The sequence below is a fragment of the Archocentrus centrarchus genome, chromosome 2 (genome assembly GCF_007364275.1).
Source record: "Archocentrus centrarchus isolate MPI-CPG fArcCen1 chromosome 2, fArcCen1, whole genome shotgun sequence".
NCBI classification, from domain to species: domain Eukaryota; kingdom Metazoa; phylum Chordata; class Actinopteri; order Cichliformes; family Cichlidae; genus Archocentrus; species Archocentrus centrarchus.
In genome coordinates this window covers 19,695,779-19,714,063 of record NC_044347.1, presented here as the reverse complement: position 1 = coordinate 19,714,063, position 18,285 = coordinate 19,695,779, and the positions used below count along the sequence as shown (strand labels likewise).

Below are 18,285 nucleotides of genomic sequence, written 5' to 3'. Positions count from 1 at the left end.
CCTGCGCTCCTGCTCTCCCATGCCAGACTGCCTTTTGATGTCCTGCAGTCGAGCATTCCAGCATCCTCATACTATCACTTTGGATTGTCCTCACGCAATTAGTGTGTGCTTCCTTATGTTTCTAGGCACCTCTCATGACTGCCTTTGCACCTGTCCCTTGCCACCTTCTCCTTTGTTATCTGTCCGCCTGCGTGTATGATCACGGTCGTTTGGTGCTATTCCAACCCCTAGGTCGCATTCATTACTATTAGGACAGCTTAAAGGCCATAGCAAGGCTCAAACAAAAGGCTCGTCTTCCACATGTGACAGCTGCTAATCCCCTTTCTGACGAATGAATGCGGCACATATGATCACAAATTTAATGTATAAAGAGGCTGAAACATCCATGGTGAAGATGACCGTGTCGCATTCAAAGACAGCTGGGTACTGAGTGCTCTGTAGCTGTCTAGTGTATCTGTAATACGGAATAATAAACAGCTGTTATGTGTGGTTGGTGTGCATATAGTGTGTACCACATGGGTGGTTTTAGTATTTCTTGCTGAGTACAGTGAAGTTTAATAAAGTTGCAAATACCCTGCAGTGATGATCCAAGTGGTGTTTAAAATGTCAGAAATATGCCTCATGAAGGATAATTATCCTATACCCATATATCCTTATGGCTACCTCTTGCTGTAGATATGTATGGGACCTTTTCACCTCACCTGTAAATGGAATAAAATGTTAGACCTGTTCATTCTGATGCCAGCGGGGCTGTAATTCAGCTGACCATGACTGAATATTAGCTGCTCTCCCTGTGGGCTTCAATTCGCTGAAGCTTAAGCTTTTTTTTTTTTTTTTTTTTAAAGCTCGTGCATATCATTTACCTCCAGTACTTGTAAAACCTACTTATATTCCCGGTAGAGAGAGCAGGCATGACTGACGAGACGTTATTCACTTAGGCTTGTGCGATGTGGAGAGTGAGGCAGCCGGCAGAGCGCTTTCCTGTGACCAAAGAAACGGCTGTGCTTACTGACAAATGCACACTTCTCTCCCTTTGCACCAAATTTATTATCACCCCACCCCCACCTCCTTTTCTGTGACCTTTGTGTGTGTGTGTGTGCTTTGTGTGTGTGCTTTGTGTGTAGCATAGTCCTGGCTCAGTTTGTGACTCCACAGCTGTGTCTGTGCGTAATGCTGTCTTTAATCAGAGCACAAAACATAATTCTCCCCTTTCCTGATGTTATTGGTATTGATTTTGTTGCGCTCTCAATGCAGAGCTGAGCTTAATCTTCATTGTAGAACTATTGATCTGATATTGAAACGGTTAATAAGAGCTTTCTTTCCTGTCTTCTTTCTGTCGTCTAATTCTCCGCCTGTCTCCAGGTAATTTATGCTCTCAACACCAAGAACGATGAACACGAAGAAGAAATCGAGTCTCTGAAAGAAGCTCACGAGGACGAGGTACGGACACCAAAACCCTGTTATTATATGGATTAAAATACTCTGTAATTGATCAACAGCAGTGTGGTCTATCACTTTTTGTTGTGTCAAGCTGTTCTGGGAATAAGGGCGTGTTTTAAATGGCGTTATTTCATTTGCATTACAAAAGTCTTGTAGAGCAGAATTCTCCTCAGTGAGGTTTCCCCTCATCTGTTTATATTTTAGTCGTTCCGGAGAGGAGAGGAGCAAATTCAGTGGCAAACTGCATTTTTGTTATCAAGGCTAACCATGTTTTTGCTGTCTGCCACTCGCCTGCAGCGAGCGGGTCAGCACTGCACTGTGAGCAATGCCCCCATGTTTTTGTCAAATTGAGGCAGAAAGGGGCGCCCACATAGAGAGTTTGTCCATTTATTTATTTCAGTTTCAGTTAAGGCCATGATTAGGTAAGTCAGGCTAAGGATTAACTGAAATCTTAAGAGCATCTGTTATTTACAGCAGTTTCCAGATGAATTTCTGGCTTTTCAGCTGATGAATTCACTTCACAGCTAAATAAACACGGCAGTTACAGATGGTTACAGCATAGGTTCTTTAGGGCTGATCATCCTCACTGTTTAGCACATGGCTTCAAAAATCTCCCACAGGTATTAGGGTTAAATTTGTAGGGTGTAAAGACGATATTTTATACTCCCTGTGACTGCTGTCTGTAATAATATCTACATTTACTGCATTTCTTCACTGATGTATTCAGCATTTTTCAATAATCTGTCACCGTGCTCCATCTGCAGCCTCTAATTTGAGCCATACAGATTGTAAAAATGATGCGATTAATCACATCATAAGCTCTCCTGTGGCCACCAGCCTGCTCGCATACAAGAACATAACAAGAGCAACAGCACAGCAGAGTTCCCCCCAGATTGTCCACTTTACTCAAAGTGTAATTCGTCTCGATGGTTACCACCAGCTGCCTTATGTTTTAAATGTTACAATTTTAACAGCAGTCTGATTTTTCGGAACCAGTTTCAAAGACACAGAATAAGTCTGGCACCAGATCAAAACTCATTATATTCAGTGGCAGGCAGAGTGTATTTAAGGACATGACCTGGGCCTTTATGAAACTGGTTTAAATGTGCTTAATTTCCTCTGTATTTCTTTTACAGAGAGGCTTTGGTATACCAGGGTCTGCAAGATTGTTAATTAAATTTGTGTTTCTTTCAAGTGTTAAAGTTTCAAAGTGAGACTTTTCTCTTCTGCCAACATTTCTTGGAGTCCACAGTGTTGTGCTGGCACCTTTTTATAAAAAAAAATTTATCATCACATTTTTCTCTTTAGGTCTTATATCCCCCTACTCTGTGTGCAGATTTATAATTATTTTTACAGTCTGGCAAAGAACAAAATATCATCTTAATCATAATTGTCTGACCCTGACAAAGTCAAAAAAAAAAAGTCACCAGTTCTGGCGTTAAATTATTTTTGCTGCGTTTAAAACATCGGCTGCCTCCTCTCCTCTTGCTCAGGTCCAACACATTGTGACAGAAACCAGAGACAAGATCATGCAGTACAAGAGTAAAATGGCAGACGAGGCGGACCTGAGGCGACGGCTTGCCAGTCTGGAGGAATCTGTGGAGCTCCACGAGCACATGAAGAGACAGGTCGTTCACTGCTGCCGGGCACCACGCGGCTTCTTTTAGTTTGGTTGGGTCTAGCCAGTCTTTGCTTAGTTTGCTCAAAAGGGATACGTGCTTACGTGCTTCAAGCTGTGTTATGTTATAGCGCTGTAGTAAGCTTTAAAATATGAAATTAAATAAGTGTAAAAAAAAAACTGCATAGTATCTACTTATCTTAACATATATTACAGAAGTGACTGTATTAGTTTTCAGTTGAGCATTTCCGTAATGTGCTGCATTTACTTGAATGTAACACAGTTGTTTTTGTTATCATCAGGCTCTAGCAGAGTTTGAGATGTACAGACAGAGAATGGAGGACTCACAGCTGTGCACTGAGGCCCAGCACACACAGAGGGTGGTTTCTATGAGCAGAGAGGTAAGGTCGTGCTGAAAATATAAAATAATGCTGGATTGTTCAGTTTCATATACAACCCCACTTCCATAAAAGTTGGGATGTAAAGTGTAAATGAAAACAGAATGTTGTGGTATGCAAACATGTTTAAAGTGAGAAATGTTACCATTTTAAGAAAAAAAAATGATGTCAGTTTGAGTTTGATGGCAGCAACATGTCTCAGAACTGTTTGGACATGGTCATGTTTACCACTCTGTTACATGCCCTCATCTTTTAACAACAGGAGCAGCTGCTGGACTTTTGGGAGAGGAATGCTGTCCCATTCTTGTCTCATTCTTTGAATTTCATGATATACCAAAGGTTTCCAGTTGGTGAAAGGTCTGGACTGCAGGCAGGCCAGTTCATCACCCAGATTCTTTTGTTACAATGCTCTTGTAACACATCCAGTGTGCAGTTTAGCATTGACTTGCTGAAATATGCAAAGGCTTCCCTGAACAAACACATCATCTGGGTGGGAGCATGTGTATGCCTTTCAGCATTGATGGTGCCTTTCCAGATGTGCAAGCTGCCAATTCCAGAGGCAGAAATACACCCCCCATACCATCAGAGATGCAGACTGGTCCCTTTTCTTTATTGTCTGGACAATGAGAATCTATAGTTTCCAAAAAGAATATCAAATGTCGATTCGTGTGAACACAGAACAATTTTCCATTTTGCCTCAGTCCATTTAAATTAGCTGTGGGCCAGAGGACCAGCGCCCAGAGGATGTCAGGGTTTCTGGATCATGTTCACATATGACTTCTTCTTTGCGGGATTAGAGCTTTAGCCTGCATTGGTGGAAGGCACGACAAACTGTGTTCACAGACAGTGATTTCTGGAAGTGTTCCTGAGTCCATGCAGTGATTTCCATGACAGGATCACGCCTGTTTTGTGAGATTTTTCCAGATTCTCTTAATCTTAATCTTTTAATCATATTGTGTACTTCAGATGCGAGATTTTCACTCTTTTGCAATTTTACGTTGAGGAACATTATTCTGAAATTGTTCCACAATTTAAAGACACAATTTTTTTTGCAGATTGGTGAACCTTGAACATCGTAAGATGATTTTTTTTTTTTTAGTCACATACACATACTACATATTATTGACCTGTTGCCATTTAACAAAATTAGTAGCAAAATGTTCCTCCAGCTCTTTCTTTCTAGCACCACATACTTTTCCAGCCTTTGGCTCCTCTGCCATCAAATTCAAAATGACCTAATATTTTTAATGAAACAGTCAAATCTCTCAGTGTAAACATTTGAGATATATATATATATATATATATATATATATATATATATATATATATATATATATATATATATATATATATATATATATATATTAGGGGTGGGACTTTAACGCGTTAAAAATTTTAACGCATTTTAATCGCACTTTGCACTGTGGAACGTTTCTCAGTGCGCGAGTTCCCGGCATACAGATTATATCGACGCACAATGTCCAAATTAGGGGCCGCATCCTGCGAAGGACCCGGCCCACGTCTTTCGCAGCCCACGAACACCACAAAGGCCGGAAGTGAGCAGCTAGCCTTCATATCAGCTGCCGTCACCTCTGTGTAGCTCATGTCGCCTAGCAACCGTGAGTGCGAAGCACAGCTGTGTAAAAGCAGCTGTTAAACGGAGAATGAACTTTTTCTCCTTTTTGTGGTTTAATTTTAAATCTTTAATTCAAAATAAGCTGTTAAAACAAGCGTAACACATTTCAACATCAAGGAATACAGCTGAGCTAATGCTTAATTTCCAACTATAACAAGTGAGACATTAATGTTGAATAAAACTATCCAGTTATGATGCTTAACTTTAATTTCAGGAGTTTATCACAGGAGCCCTTCCACCCTTCGTTGGTCTGTGTAGTAGACTGGTGGGAAAATAAACAAGATTTTGAAGTTTAAGCTTATGTATATTGATTCATTCATCAACTAAACTTAAATTAATATTTCTCATGTTAAATATTGAAATGCGATTAAAATGCGATTAATTTCGATTAATTAATTACAAAGCTTGTAATTAATTCGATTAATTTTTTTAATCGAGTCCCACCCCTAATATATATATATATATATATATATATATAATGCGAATAAAATATGGCTTTGTGATATTTGGAAATCATTGCATTCTGTTTCTGTTTACATTTTACACAGCGTCCCAATTTTTTTGGAATCGCATTTGTAAATGTAAGAATGTAAAGTGTGTTATACTCTAAATGCACAAATGGAACAGTCTTGATTCCAAGTTCAATAATCAAACAGGATTGATAGAAGCATTACTGAGTAATACCACTTGACACCACAGAGTTTATAACAGGTCTTAACTGGTATGTATGCGAAAAGACATTATAACATGTTTCTAAGATGTTATAACATGTTTCTAAGATGTTATAACATGTTTCTAAGATGTTATAACACTGTTTGGCTGATAGAAACCGAAAGTCAGTTAAATTCATATGACAGTTATCATACAAACATGCAGCTCAAATGTCTTTACATAATAAAACAGTGCCAAAAGGTTATGACAGTACAGTTTTTAAAAAAGATGAATGAAAATACATAAAACTAGTGTATTTATAAGATTAAGTGTAAATTAAATTACTGCATTCTATTCTATATGACTAGGTCTCTAATTTTGATACAGTACTCTGCCATAAACAGTATTTGGACAGTGTTTGTAGATTTGACTCTGTACACTAGCACAAAGGATTTTAAACGAAACAGTCAAAATGTGGTTGTACAGACTTCCTGCTTTATTTCGGTGTGTTTAACAGAAATGTTGCATTATCTGTTTAGGAACTACAGCCATTTTTATACATAGTCCCCATTTTCAGAGGCTCAAAAGTCATTGGAGAACTGGCATTATGTCGTGTCAAATAATAAAAGATAAAACATGTTGAAGTTGTAGTTGCACTTGTTCATTGGAACTCTAATTAAGAGGACCAACGAGGTGTTGATGCAAGGAAAGGAGGCCATTGTTAGGCTGAAAAACCCATCAGTGAGAGAGCACAAAATCTACAAAAAAACAAAAAACCTATAATATGGCTCTAAGTCCTTAACAGTTAATACAGTACTTTTGTTAACAACCCTGAATTAAAGCTGAAGGTCTGCACTTCAGTCACATCTCCATTGAAAGTTACAGAAACTGTCATTGTCCGATGGTTATGCATCTAGCACTGCATAATGCTACAGTCACACTATGGAAAACAGCTGTTTGCACGGACTCCCGTGGTGCAACCAAAATTATTGCAACCATATGCAACAAACTTGTGATCTCATTGCCTTTGAAATGATTGCTTCAAAGACTGGGACAGCAAATGACTCGCAGTCATTTGCTGTCTTCAGAGCAGCTTTGGTGCATCAAAACGATGCTATCAGTCTGCGATTAAATGGGGTCAAGTTGGCAATTACATGCAATCTATGATTAACTGAGATAAATCTTAAAACATTGCAAATCTGACTTCTGTTGCAGATCTTTTGCTGTCTACATACACAAAAAATCATGTTAATTTATATTCAGAGTCCAGAACCTCAGAGATCTGAAGCAGAAAGTCAGACATCTATCCACAAATAGTGCTGAGTTGCTGCAGGCCAGCGATTTAGCTTAAAAATTATATAGATGCTCAGCAACCTTGCTTTATATAGGAATATAATCAGAATGCAACCAGTTGGCACCCACTCGAATTTCATCCCCTACTTGCAGGCAAGTTACACTCATCAGCCCAGACTGACTCAGGTTGATTGCAACATGCTGACATATTGGCTGTGTGCATTTTTAAATTCCACAGAAATTATTTGCAAACCTTCATCTGTCTGAGAGTGACTGCAATCAGTCTGAGTCAGACCACAATTTTTTGGAGACAGGTTGCCACCCACCCACCAGGTGACACGGGCAATCGCCATGTGATTGGGCCACTAGTTGGTCTTTCAGAGGTTGAGTGCACAATACCCTCAACCTTGGGGTCGACATGAAGCATGATTATGCTACCAGTTTCACAATTTTCAAGATACCTGCTTGTATCTGTCAGAAATACTGTATCCTGTACAAGCAGTCAACAAGCATGAGTTGGAGGTGATAGATGGGAACACTGTTAAGAGTTTTGGTCCTCTTATGTCAGAAGAATTAGAATAAAAATGAGATTTATTTAATAACATGAACCAAGGCAATACTGCAAGTATATATTGTATACATAAGGCTTTTCCAGACAAGGTAATTTAAATGATATTATACTATATGTTAGATACAGGTATAGACAGGCACACACAGTAATGCTTGTAGAACAGCAGCAACTCGCTATTAGTAATGCGGCATATGACACTAAAACAAGGGTGACACACCACTCACACGGGCACTAGCATCTGCCAGTGAAACAGGAGTGGTAAGCTGTTTACAAGCTGCACGCAGCAGGGGAATGTCATAATCATTACTGGCATATGTTGATAACGAACAAGAATTTTACTTTTAGTACCGCAAACCGGCTCTTCACTGCTGCGCTCCTCGTTTGTATGCACCTCGCTTCCAAAATTAAAATTGCGCTCCAAATGAAGTGCTGCTCGGCACATTTGATCAGGAGGAGGGGGTAGATTGCTTATTTGTACAATAATTGTTGTGAAATGTGTTCACTTTCAGTAAGTCTTTATTATAAGGAAGTAAGATTTCTAGTTTTTATAGTCTTCTATTACTTTAGTATTAGAGAAATTAAATTATGCTACAATGACTATAACATGTAAAAAATAAATATTAATACATGTATCATATCATGTCATCGGTCATGCCATAATCTCATATGACACAATTTCATATCTGTTTGCATGATGACCGTGGGCATAAAGGAACATCTCAGTCTTATTTAGACGTGATGAGCTTGTGGGTAAATAAACTCAGCTCTTCATCTCTTTAAGTGCATTTGGATTGTTGTGTGTTAGCTTTGGACTTGTCCCTCGTCGTCCTCTACGCAACTGTCTGCTTCCACCTTTGACCGAAGAGAACTTTACCAACATGAACTGTTTTGCTGGCGTCACATGACACATTACATCACATCACATCTATATTTTTTTTCAAACTGTTTCAGATTTCTTGCCGCAAAGAAAAATTTGCTGCACTTAGAGATTTAGAGAAGCTGCAAGCTTTTATTTTGGTAATCACAAGTAAGTACTGATTATGTAAGATGATAGAACTGAATGTTTTGTACCTCCCTGATTGCTACAAGAGGGTTTTGAAGTGATACTTAGCTCGACAATATTAGAGATTTAGGTTAGCAACATATTTCGTGGTTTCAATAGGTGGAGGAGATGCGTCGGGATTTTGAGGAGAAGCTGCGGGCGTTCAGCCAGGCTCAGGCGCAGTTTGAGGCTGAAAAACGGCGAGCGCTGGAGGAGCTGAGGGCTACCCACCGCCAGGAGGTGGAGGAACTCCTCAACAACCAGCGGAACCAAAGCGCCACCTCCACAGAAGACCAGGAGAAGCTGGCTGAGCTTCATAGACAAGAGGTGGGCTGAGTTCAACCGAGTGAGGAGGATAGATGAGCTTTGGAAGAACAAAAGTTTGGACTGGCGTCAGGATTTTTGTAGAAAGTTGATACCAGCAAGTTTTCTGATAGGGTAATTGCTGTTTTTAAGGGTTGTCAATGAAATGAAAAAGATGTAGTGTTGTTTTATTGGTGCAGCTGTCTTATGAGCATAATATAAACCTGGAGTGATAATAATCCAGCTGTAGAGTTTTGTTGCATGTCATCTTCTTATTTTCCTCCCATTTTCCTTTTCTCTCAACAATAGTTGTCCAGTTTACCAGAGACTAACTTAGAGACTAAACATAATGTGGTTTATAGGCATGATATATCCAAGGCTGGCTGTTTTTATTCCAAAAAATAAAGTCTGAATATATTTGGTATGTATCCTGAGTAATAGAAGAGGCTCTCCATTTATCCATCTCTTGGTGTAGGTGGAGGCATTGATGGAGAGGGTAGAGGAGCTAACAAAAGATAAGGTCCGCCTGGTGGAGGAGTATGAGGCCAAGCTGGGCAAGGCTCAGGAGTATTATGAGAGAGAGCTGGAGGCCATGAGGAGGACGCACCAGCTCACCACTGAGAACCTGCTGGCCTGGAAGAGGACTGAGGTAAAAGCATGGTTTTTTTTGTTTGTGTTTTTTTTTAACAGAAGAAGAAGAAAAGCAGCAACTACATTTTGTTAAATGTTAAACTCTCCTTCTGTTCTGTTATTACTTAATGCTGTTAATACAAAATCAGCACTTCTTAAAGGTGTGCCATATGCAAAAACAGGCAGACAGTATCAAAGGAGCAAAATCACAGAACAACTGTTGAAAACAGCACAATGATATTTCTGTGTTGTAAATGTGCATTATGATTAACTGTGGCAGGCATAATTATATGACAGACACTATTACCCAACTCCATTATTTTAAATTTAAGGAAGCACAGTGTGCTGTGTGTAAACACACACAAAACAGGTAAACTTGCGTCATCAGCTGATGCCATCATTGCCACTAAAGGTTGACCTTACATTCAAAGTTGATTATCTCCAACCCCAATTCCAGTGAAGTTGGGACGTTGTGTAAAATGTAAATAAAAAAAGAATACAAAGATTTGCAAATCCTTTTCAACCTATATTCAAGTGAATCAACTACAAAGACAAAATATGTAACATTCAGTTGGATAAACTTTGGTTTTTTTTGCAAATATTCACTCATTTTGAATTTGACGCCTGCAACACATTCCAAAAGAGTTGGGACAGGGGCAATAAAAGACTGGGAAAGCTGTTTGGAACATTCCACAGGTGAACAGGTTGGAAACAGGTGGGTGTCATGATTGGTTATAAAGGGAGCTCCCTCAAAGGGATCAGTCGTTTACAAGCAAGGATGGGGCGAGGTTCACCACTTTGTGAACAACTGTGTGAGCAAATCATCCAGCAGTTTAAGAATGTTTCTCAATGTGCAATTGCAAGGAATTTAGGGATTTCATCATCTACAGTCCATAATATCATCAAGAGATTCAGAGAATCTGGAGAAATCTCTGCAAGTAAGCGGCAATCCGAAAACCAACATTAAATGCCCGTGACCTTCGACCCCTCAGGCAGTACTGCATTAAAAACCAACATCATTCTGTAACGGATATTACCACATGGGCTCAGGAACACTTCAGAAAACCATTGTCAGTGAACACAGTTCATCGCTCCATCTACAAGCGCAAGTTAAAAACTCTACCCGGCAAAGCGAAACCCATACAGTGGCTTGCAAAAGTATTCACACCCCCTTGAACTTTTCCATATTTTGTCACATTACAACCACAAATATAAATATATTTCACTGGAATTTAATGTGAAAGACCAACACAAAGTGGTATACAATTGTGAAGTGGAAAGAAAATTATACATGATCCAAAACATTTTTTACAAATAAAAAACTGAAAAGTGCAGTGTGCAAAAGTATTGAGCCCCCCTGAGTCAATACTTTGTGGAACCACCTTTTGCTGCAGTTACAGCTGCAAGTCTTTTAGGGTATGTCTCCAACAGCTTTGCACATCTAGTGACTGAAATTTTTGCCCATTTTTCTTTGCAAAACAGCTCAAGCTCAGTCAGGTTAGATGGAGAGCGTTTGTGAACAGCAGTTTTCAGATCTTGCCACAGATTCTCAGTTGGGTTCAGCTCTGGACTTTGACTGGGCCATTCTAACACATGAATATGTTTGGTTTTAAACCATTCCATTGTAGCCCTGGCTTTATGTTTAGGGTCGTTGTCCTGCTGAAAGGTGAACCTCCGCTCCAGTCTCAAGTCTTTTGCAGACTCCAACAGGTTTTCTTCCAAGATTGTCCTGTATTTGGCTCCATCCATCTTCCCATCAACTCTGACCAACTTCCCTGTCCCTGCTGAAGAGAAGCAGCCCCAGAGCATGATGCTGCCACCACCATATTTGACAGTGTGGATGGTGTGTTCAGAGTGATGTGCAGTGTTAATTCTCTGCCACACATAGCGTTTTGCATTTTGGCCAAAAAGTTCAATTTTGGTCTCATCTGACCAAAGCACCTTGTTCCACATGTTTGCTGTGTCCCCAACATGGCTTCTGGCAAACTGCAAACTGGACTTTTTATGGTTTTCTTTTATGGCTTTCTTCTTGCCACTCTTCCATAAAGACCACATTTGTGCAGTGCACGACTAATAGTTGTCCTGTGGACAGATTCCCCCACCTGAGCTGTGGATCTCTGCAGAGTCACCATGGGCCTCTTGGCTGCATCTCTGATCAGTGCTCTCCTTGTTCGGCCTGTAAGTTTAGGTGGACGGCCTTGTCTTGGTAGGTTTACAGTTGGGCCATACTCTTTCCATTTCTGGACAATGGATTGAACAGTGCTCCGTGAGATGTTAAAAGTTTGGAAAATCTTTTTATAGCCTAAGCCTGCTTTAAACTTCTCCACAACCTTATTCCTGACCTGTCTGCTGTGTTCTTTGGACTTCATGATGCTGTTTACTTTCCAATATTCTCTTAACCAACCTCTGAGGCCGTCACGGAGCAGCTGTATTTGTACTGAGATTAGATTACACACAGGTGGACTCTTTTTAGTCATTAGCAGTCATCAGGCAACTTCTGAATGCAATTGGTTGCACTCAGAGAAAAGGGGGCTGAATACTTTTGCACACCGCACTTTTCTATTTGTTTTGGATCATGTATAATTTCTGTTCCACTTCACAATTGTATACCACTTTGTGTTGGTCTTTCACATTAAATTCCGGTGAAATATATTTGTTTGTGGTTGTAATGTGACAAAATATGGAAAAGTTCAAGGGGTATGAATACTTTTGCAAGCCACTGTATATCAACAACACCGAGAAATGCTGCCAGCTTCTCTGGGCACGAGCTCATGTGAGATGGACTGACACAAAGTAGGAAAGTGTCTTGTGTGGTCTGACGAGTCCAGACTTCAAAATGTTTTTGGAAATCATGGACGTCGTGTCGATTGTTATCAGCGCAAAGTTAAAAAGCCGGCCTCTCTGGTTCCCATGGCATGGGTAACTTGCTCACCTGTGAAGGCACCATTAATGCTGAAAGGTACATACAGGTTTTGGAGCAACATGTGCTGCCATCCAAGCAACGACTTTTTCAGGGACGTCCCTGCTTATTTCAGCAAGACGATGCCAAGCCACATTCTCTACGTGTTACAGCGTGGCTTCGTAGTAAAGGAGTGCGGGTATTAGACTGGCCTGCCTGCAGTTCAGACCTGTCTCCCATGTGTGGCGCATTATGAAGCACAAAATACGACAATGCAGACCCCAGACTGTTGAGCAACTGAAGTTCTACATCAAGCGAGAATGGGGAAAGAATTCCACCTACAAAGCTTCAACAATTAATGTCCTCAGTTCCCAAATGCTTATTGAGTGTTGTTAAAAGGAAAGGTGATGTAGCACACTGGTAAACATGCCCAACTCTTTTGGAACATGTTACAGGCCTCAAATTCAAAATGAGTGAATATTTCCAAAAAAACAATAAAGTTTATCTTGTCTTTGTAGTGTATTCACTTGAATATATGTTGAAAAGGATTTGCAAATCATCATATTCTGTTTTTATTTCTGTTTTCTTTTATTTATGGGGTTGTAAAAGCAGCATTGGTTGACTTGGGGGGCGGGGGCAGTAAAGCTTCAAACACAACACTGACATATAGTGTAAATGCGTTGTTAAGGGGAGTGTGTTATCGTTAGCAAACAGTGCTCTGTTTTTGCATTCAGTAGAACCGCATCAATTAGAAATAATGTTTCTGTTGAATTTTTTATCTGCAGTATGCTTACATGTTTATGTGTGTGAGCCACTTGCCAACTTTGGGTTTGCTGTTGGGCAGGTGGGTTGGGTTTATTCATGGCTTATTGCTTCCTGCTGCTGCTTCAAACAAGGCTAATTAAAGCCTTAAATATTGAAACAGTATTTTAAAAGAAGCCTAAGGAAATTATTCACACCTTTTTAAATTACATACAGGCATTAATATAAAAATATTGATTGATTAGTGCGGCTTTTATTCGTGTCTTCGTCAGTGGCGGGGAACCTGCGTGTGATTGATACATGAGAAGCAGTTATTTATACTTTTTGAGAGACTGCCACGAAGGAGGCTTAATTTGTCTCAATACAACTTCCAAGGCTGCCTGTGTCATCCATTTTTAACTCACACAGGCAGGTGCTGCTGGCCACAAGTAATGCGTTCATGTGTCAGAGTGACTAATGTGACTCTCTGCCCTTGTGAAGGTTGAGCTTCGTAAGGAGTTCCAGGCACAGGAAGCGGCATTGCAGCGTTCGCTCTCCAAGCTGAGGAGCGAGCTTCAGAAAGCTCAGGAGGAGGCCAGAGAGAACCGAGACAAGACCAACAGGCTGCAGACATCACTGGCCAACGCTGAGGGAACCATCAAGGTGTGTGGGTACTGATGGATCGATGAGTGGATGAGCACAGTGTCTTATGGTTAAAGAAAAAGAATAAGACAAAAATGAAAGCTCTCTGGTTCAAATTCACTAGATGTGTTTGTGCTACATTATTTTTCTACAATTACAATGTGCTAATGGTGGCTACTGCTCATTCGTCCTTTATGTATTTACAGGATTCCCAAAATAGTACAAATAATATCAGAGTTTTTCTTTGCTTCAGTTTAGGTACAGAGTGGGGTAAATTAAATGGAAAACGTTTTCTGGAAACAGAAGCCAAAGCCTCTGGGTGAAAAGTGTTTTTAAGACTTTTAAAGTGGTGGAAAATGTAATGTAGTGTGCACTGATGGTCCTGCAGGCAGATCTGTAGAGAAGGAGTAGCAGGGGAGATTTGTGAGTCTGAGCTATGATTTTTAAAATGCCAGATGTTGTATTACTGTAACATAGTTGAGTGTTCATGTGTGTGTTCGTGTGTGCGTGTACTACAGAACCTTCACAAGCAGCTGGAAGAGGCCATCCAGGACGGCGAGATCTGGGTGATGCAGCTGAAGGACACCGAGTATGAACTAGAGAGCAGCAGAGAACGAGTTCAGCAGCAGGCTACTGAAATCCTCCACAAAGCCAGTAAGATATCCTGCGTGCAGATGTTTCACACATCAGCTAAAGAGGAAGTCCGCTATTTGCCTTAATCTCACTGTTCTCCATGTTCCCCATTTCACAAAAGGAACGCTCGAGCGCTGCTGTTCGCTCGAATGATGTTTCACAGCATGTTTCATAATTTACTGTCGCTTTCAAATTTGTTAAATTTGTGAGTCCAGCAGAGTTCCTCATGCTTAATTAACTCAAGAGCAAATTATATAATGTTGTAAATCTCAGCTTGTGAGTTTAAAATTTGATGTATTGTATTTGTTGTAATTGGTCCGGTTGCGTCCATGGGTACCTTAACTTTGCTGTAGACCTCCGTAACCCGTGCGATAAAGTTTAAAAATTTGTTTAAAATAAAATGGTTAAATTGTGTCCATGTAGAAATAAATGGAATATTATTTGTCATGATTTTATTAAAGATGATGTAAAACAACATGGGAAAATTCTCAGACATACCCAGAGATTATCAGATCTAATCCTCATGCAGAATTTCATCTAAAGAAAATTAAAAATAAAAATGTTTTTCTTCATTTTAAACATGGCCATTCAGCCTTCGATTTCAGTTTACGTGATGCACCTGAATGCACCATGAAGGCACATCTTTGCAGTGTATGGTGACCGATTTACAAAGTGGTTTAGACATACAATCGATTAAAGTGTAGTTGGGAATATGACTGCAGGGAGTTTGTGTGCAGCTTTAGGAGTCACAGTCCAAGTGCGTCCATGCCTGCTTGTGAGAATGTTGCACAGACAGTGTAACAGCGGGGTGTGCAGCTCCAAATATAGAAAATCACTTAGTGGAGGGCAAAGTTTTATTTTGTACAGCTGCCACAAACAAATGGGTGAAACAAATTTTTTTTTTCACATGAGGAAATTTATGTGCATGGTTAATATTTTTCCCTCCAGCATCGGTGCAACGGAGCATTTTGTATAATACTGGAAAAAAATAGCTTATGTCTCATAAGGTTCTTGGTTGGTTAGTGGCACAGGGCTCACTTTAAACTGCCGCTGCTCACATCCCATACTGTGGGACTTCTAATGTAGCATCTGTAGACACATTGACCCTCTTGTCCCGAAGCTTCAAAGCTCTCCTCTGTGTATCACTGTGTTTAAATGAGCCTTTATGTCATCAATAGTCTAAATAACTGAAGTTTTCATGAAGAAACTTTGTCCTCCACCCTCTCCTTTGCCACTTTTTTGAACATCTGCTTTCCTTCTGGCTGCTCCGTAAAGTTCAGAAGCACCACATTACTTTGCTTGTTTGTCATTCATTGTTTTTCCCACCAGTTTTGCAAGCAGCTGATACTTTTAGAGAGATTACCAGAAGGCTGACTCCCTGTTTAATAACTCTGCTGTTGAGGCCACTGTTTCATTCAAACAGCCTGCAGTTAAAGCAATAATAACGCCAAGTGACAAATACAGCTCCATCTGTTTTAAAAGTTTGTGCACAACTGCTGAGTTTCCTGACTGTTGAGCCTCTTTACTGTACGCACAATTTCAAATTGACTGCTTTCAGGTCAGATCGGTTCCTTGCAGGCAACCCAGATGGCCCACGAGGCGACCATCAGGAACTTGGACCTGGAGCAGAGTCGCCTCAAGGAGAAGATCAGCAGGCTGGAGGAGGAGAGGGAGGCTCTGCTCAGCCAGAGCCAGACCGCCAACGAACAGCACAAACAACAAGTGCTCAAACTAGAACAGGTAGAATGGATAGAATATTTGCTTCCTTTATCCCAAACCGTTGAGTGTCATAAAGCCATTTTTTGCATCTACATCATTTCCTCAGTCTCTGCGTGAGGAGCACCAGGGCTATGAGAAGGAGCTCACCAGGTTAAGAGGGCACTATGAGGAAGAGACACTTCGCTTCAAGGAGGCACAGGTCAGAGCGCTGGAGGAGCTGGAGGAGAAACACCAGTCAATGAGAGAGGAAGCCCAGCAAGAGAAGGAGGAGGAGAAGAGACTGCTGATGACGGTGAGTCCCGTGTGAAGGCTCCGTGCTGACATGTCGAATATGGAAAAGAGTGGTAATGTGCACACGTCAAATACACACGGAAAAATTTCTGTTTTGTGCTCTTAATGGGTTTATATTAACTGCATTTGCATGTGTTTCCCTCATTTGGTCAAAAAGTGTTTGATGACACTAAAACTACCCTAAAAATGAGATTTCAAACATCCTTATTTTCTCTGCCTCTGGATATAAGAAATGAAATGCAACGAATAATTTGCCCTTAAAATTCTGGCTTCACTGCTACTAATATACTACTATATTGCTACTACTATAAATCCAAAGAGTTTGGTGAGAATAATGTTGAGAAAAGCCTCTGCAGATGTTAAATGAAAGACATTAATTCTCTGTAGCTCTGAGCCTAATAAAAAAAAAAACCCACACCATAATTCTGGAAAGTTGTAAGATTTGAGGAGAATATGTGGAAAAATACAGAGTAACACAGAATCATAAACCATCTGTCACAGAGAGTTCTTGCTGTTTTAGCCATCGTTGTTATGGTGCTGTGAGGAGTGAAGGTTGGACCTAACTGAGCAAGTGAGGCTCTCTGCACACTCCTATGGTAGTAACACATCTATCACATGCCTTGAATCATACCTGGCTTTTTTTACATAAGATTTTAATAAGATTTGAAACTATAAACTCAGCAGGAAGCTTTTTTCCCTCTTTTGTTTTTTTAGGTCAAAGAGCAAAGGGGTTGAAGGTCATTTTCCCATAGGCTTCTTTACTATCAGAGGTCTTCTTGCACCCTGCTACACATTAGAAGGAACTGAGGTTTAAGGTTTTTCATATTGGCTTTCCACTACAGAACCCAGACGTTATGTCCATCATTTACAGAGCGTACAGCCCCAGTAATACCTGAAGCCGGGGCTCTTGGGAGGGAGTATCCTGCCATCTGCAGTCTTATAAGGCCAAGCAATTTTAAGGTCTGGAGAGTGTTGTGTGGTTGTGCTTCTGTTCCCATCAAAATCACACAATAAAGGCCCTAAATTAAAGAGCCTTAAGTAGAGTTTTAGTTTAAAAAACATGAGAAACTCGTGAATAATGATCTCTGTTTCACAGACTTCAGCTAAAGGCTGGAGGTGGTAGGTTGGTCTTTTCGACCTATAAATTGCATCACTTAGTTTACAGCTCAAGAAACACATTGTGTTTAAAGAATAAGCAGAACATGTTTATTCTCTGTGTTAGCAGATAACATGTTCTTGGTGATGGTATATAAAGTCAGAAGTTACATTTGCATACTTCCATCTTTGGCCAAACCCTCTGTCAGTGTCACTGCGGGGAAATCACAAACTGAGCCAGTGCTCTTCTCTTGTGTTTGGACTAATTTAAGATATGCAAACGCAAACTGACACGCACAAAAGAATTAGACAAATGAGATTGTTTGGATTGACTTTTTGCTGTGTAACCATCTTGATCAACATTCTCTTTAAAGGGATAAAACATGTAAAAAGCCGTAAAAAGCCTCATATATGCATTTTTTTTTTTTGGGTGGGGGGGGGCTGTATAAAAACAGTATTTGGATCACAAATAGCCGAGGGTTTCTCTCAGGGTTTTTGTCTCTCACTCTTTTCACAGAAACATTTGCAATTAATTTTTCTCAGAGCAAATGCTTTTAGTCATTAAAGAAATATGTACCTCTAAAAAAATGCACAGCCCCCCCAACATTTAATTAGGTCAACATTAAGACTAAGACATGAAAAGCAACATTTCTCTGTGCCTGTCTTTTTTTCCTCTGCGGCTT

General features: G+C 40.2%; 1 protein-coding gene across 2 annotated transcripts in view; it reads left to right on the top strand.

Annotated features, from left to right (window-relative positions):
* fam184aa (family with sequence similarity 184 member Aa) overlaps positions 1 to 18,285 on the top strand; it is a 62,653-nt gene that overhangs the window by 11,574 nt on the left and 32,794 nt on the right. For both annotated transcript variants that reach the window (XM_030747474.1, XM_030747484.1), the window contains exons 2-10: positions 1,363 to 1,440; positions 2,934 to 3,068; positions 3,361 to 3,459; positions 8,770 to 8,976; positions 9,428 to 9,601; positions 13,724 to 13,885; positions 14,383 to 14,518; positions 16,056 to 16,237; positions 16,323 to 16,508. In XM_030747474.1, coding sequence (XP_030603334.1) covers positions 1,363 to 1,440; positions 2,934 to 3,068; positions 3,361 to 3,459; positions 8,770 to 8,976; positions 9,428 to 9,601; positions 13,724 to 13,885; positions 14,383 to 14,518; positions 16,056 to 16,237; positions 16,323 to 16,508 — 1,359 coding nt within the window. The remainder of the gene's footprint in view (positions 1 to 1,362; positions 1,441 to 2,933; positions 3,069 to 3,360; positions 3,460 to 8,769; positions 8,977 to 9,427; positions 9,602 to 13,723; positions 13,886 to 14,382; positions 14,519 to 16,055; positions 16,238 to 16,322; positions 16,509 to 18,285) is intronic.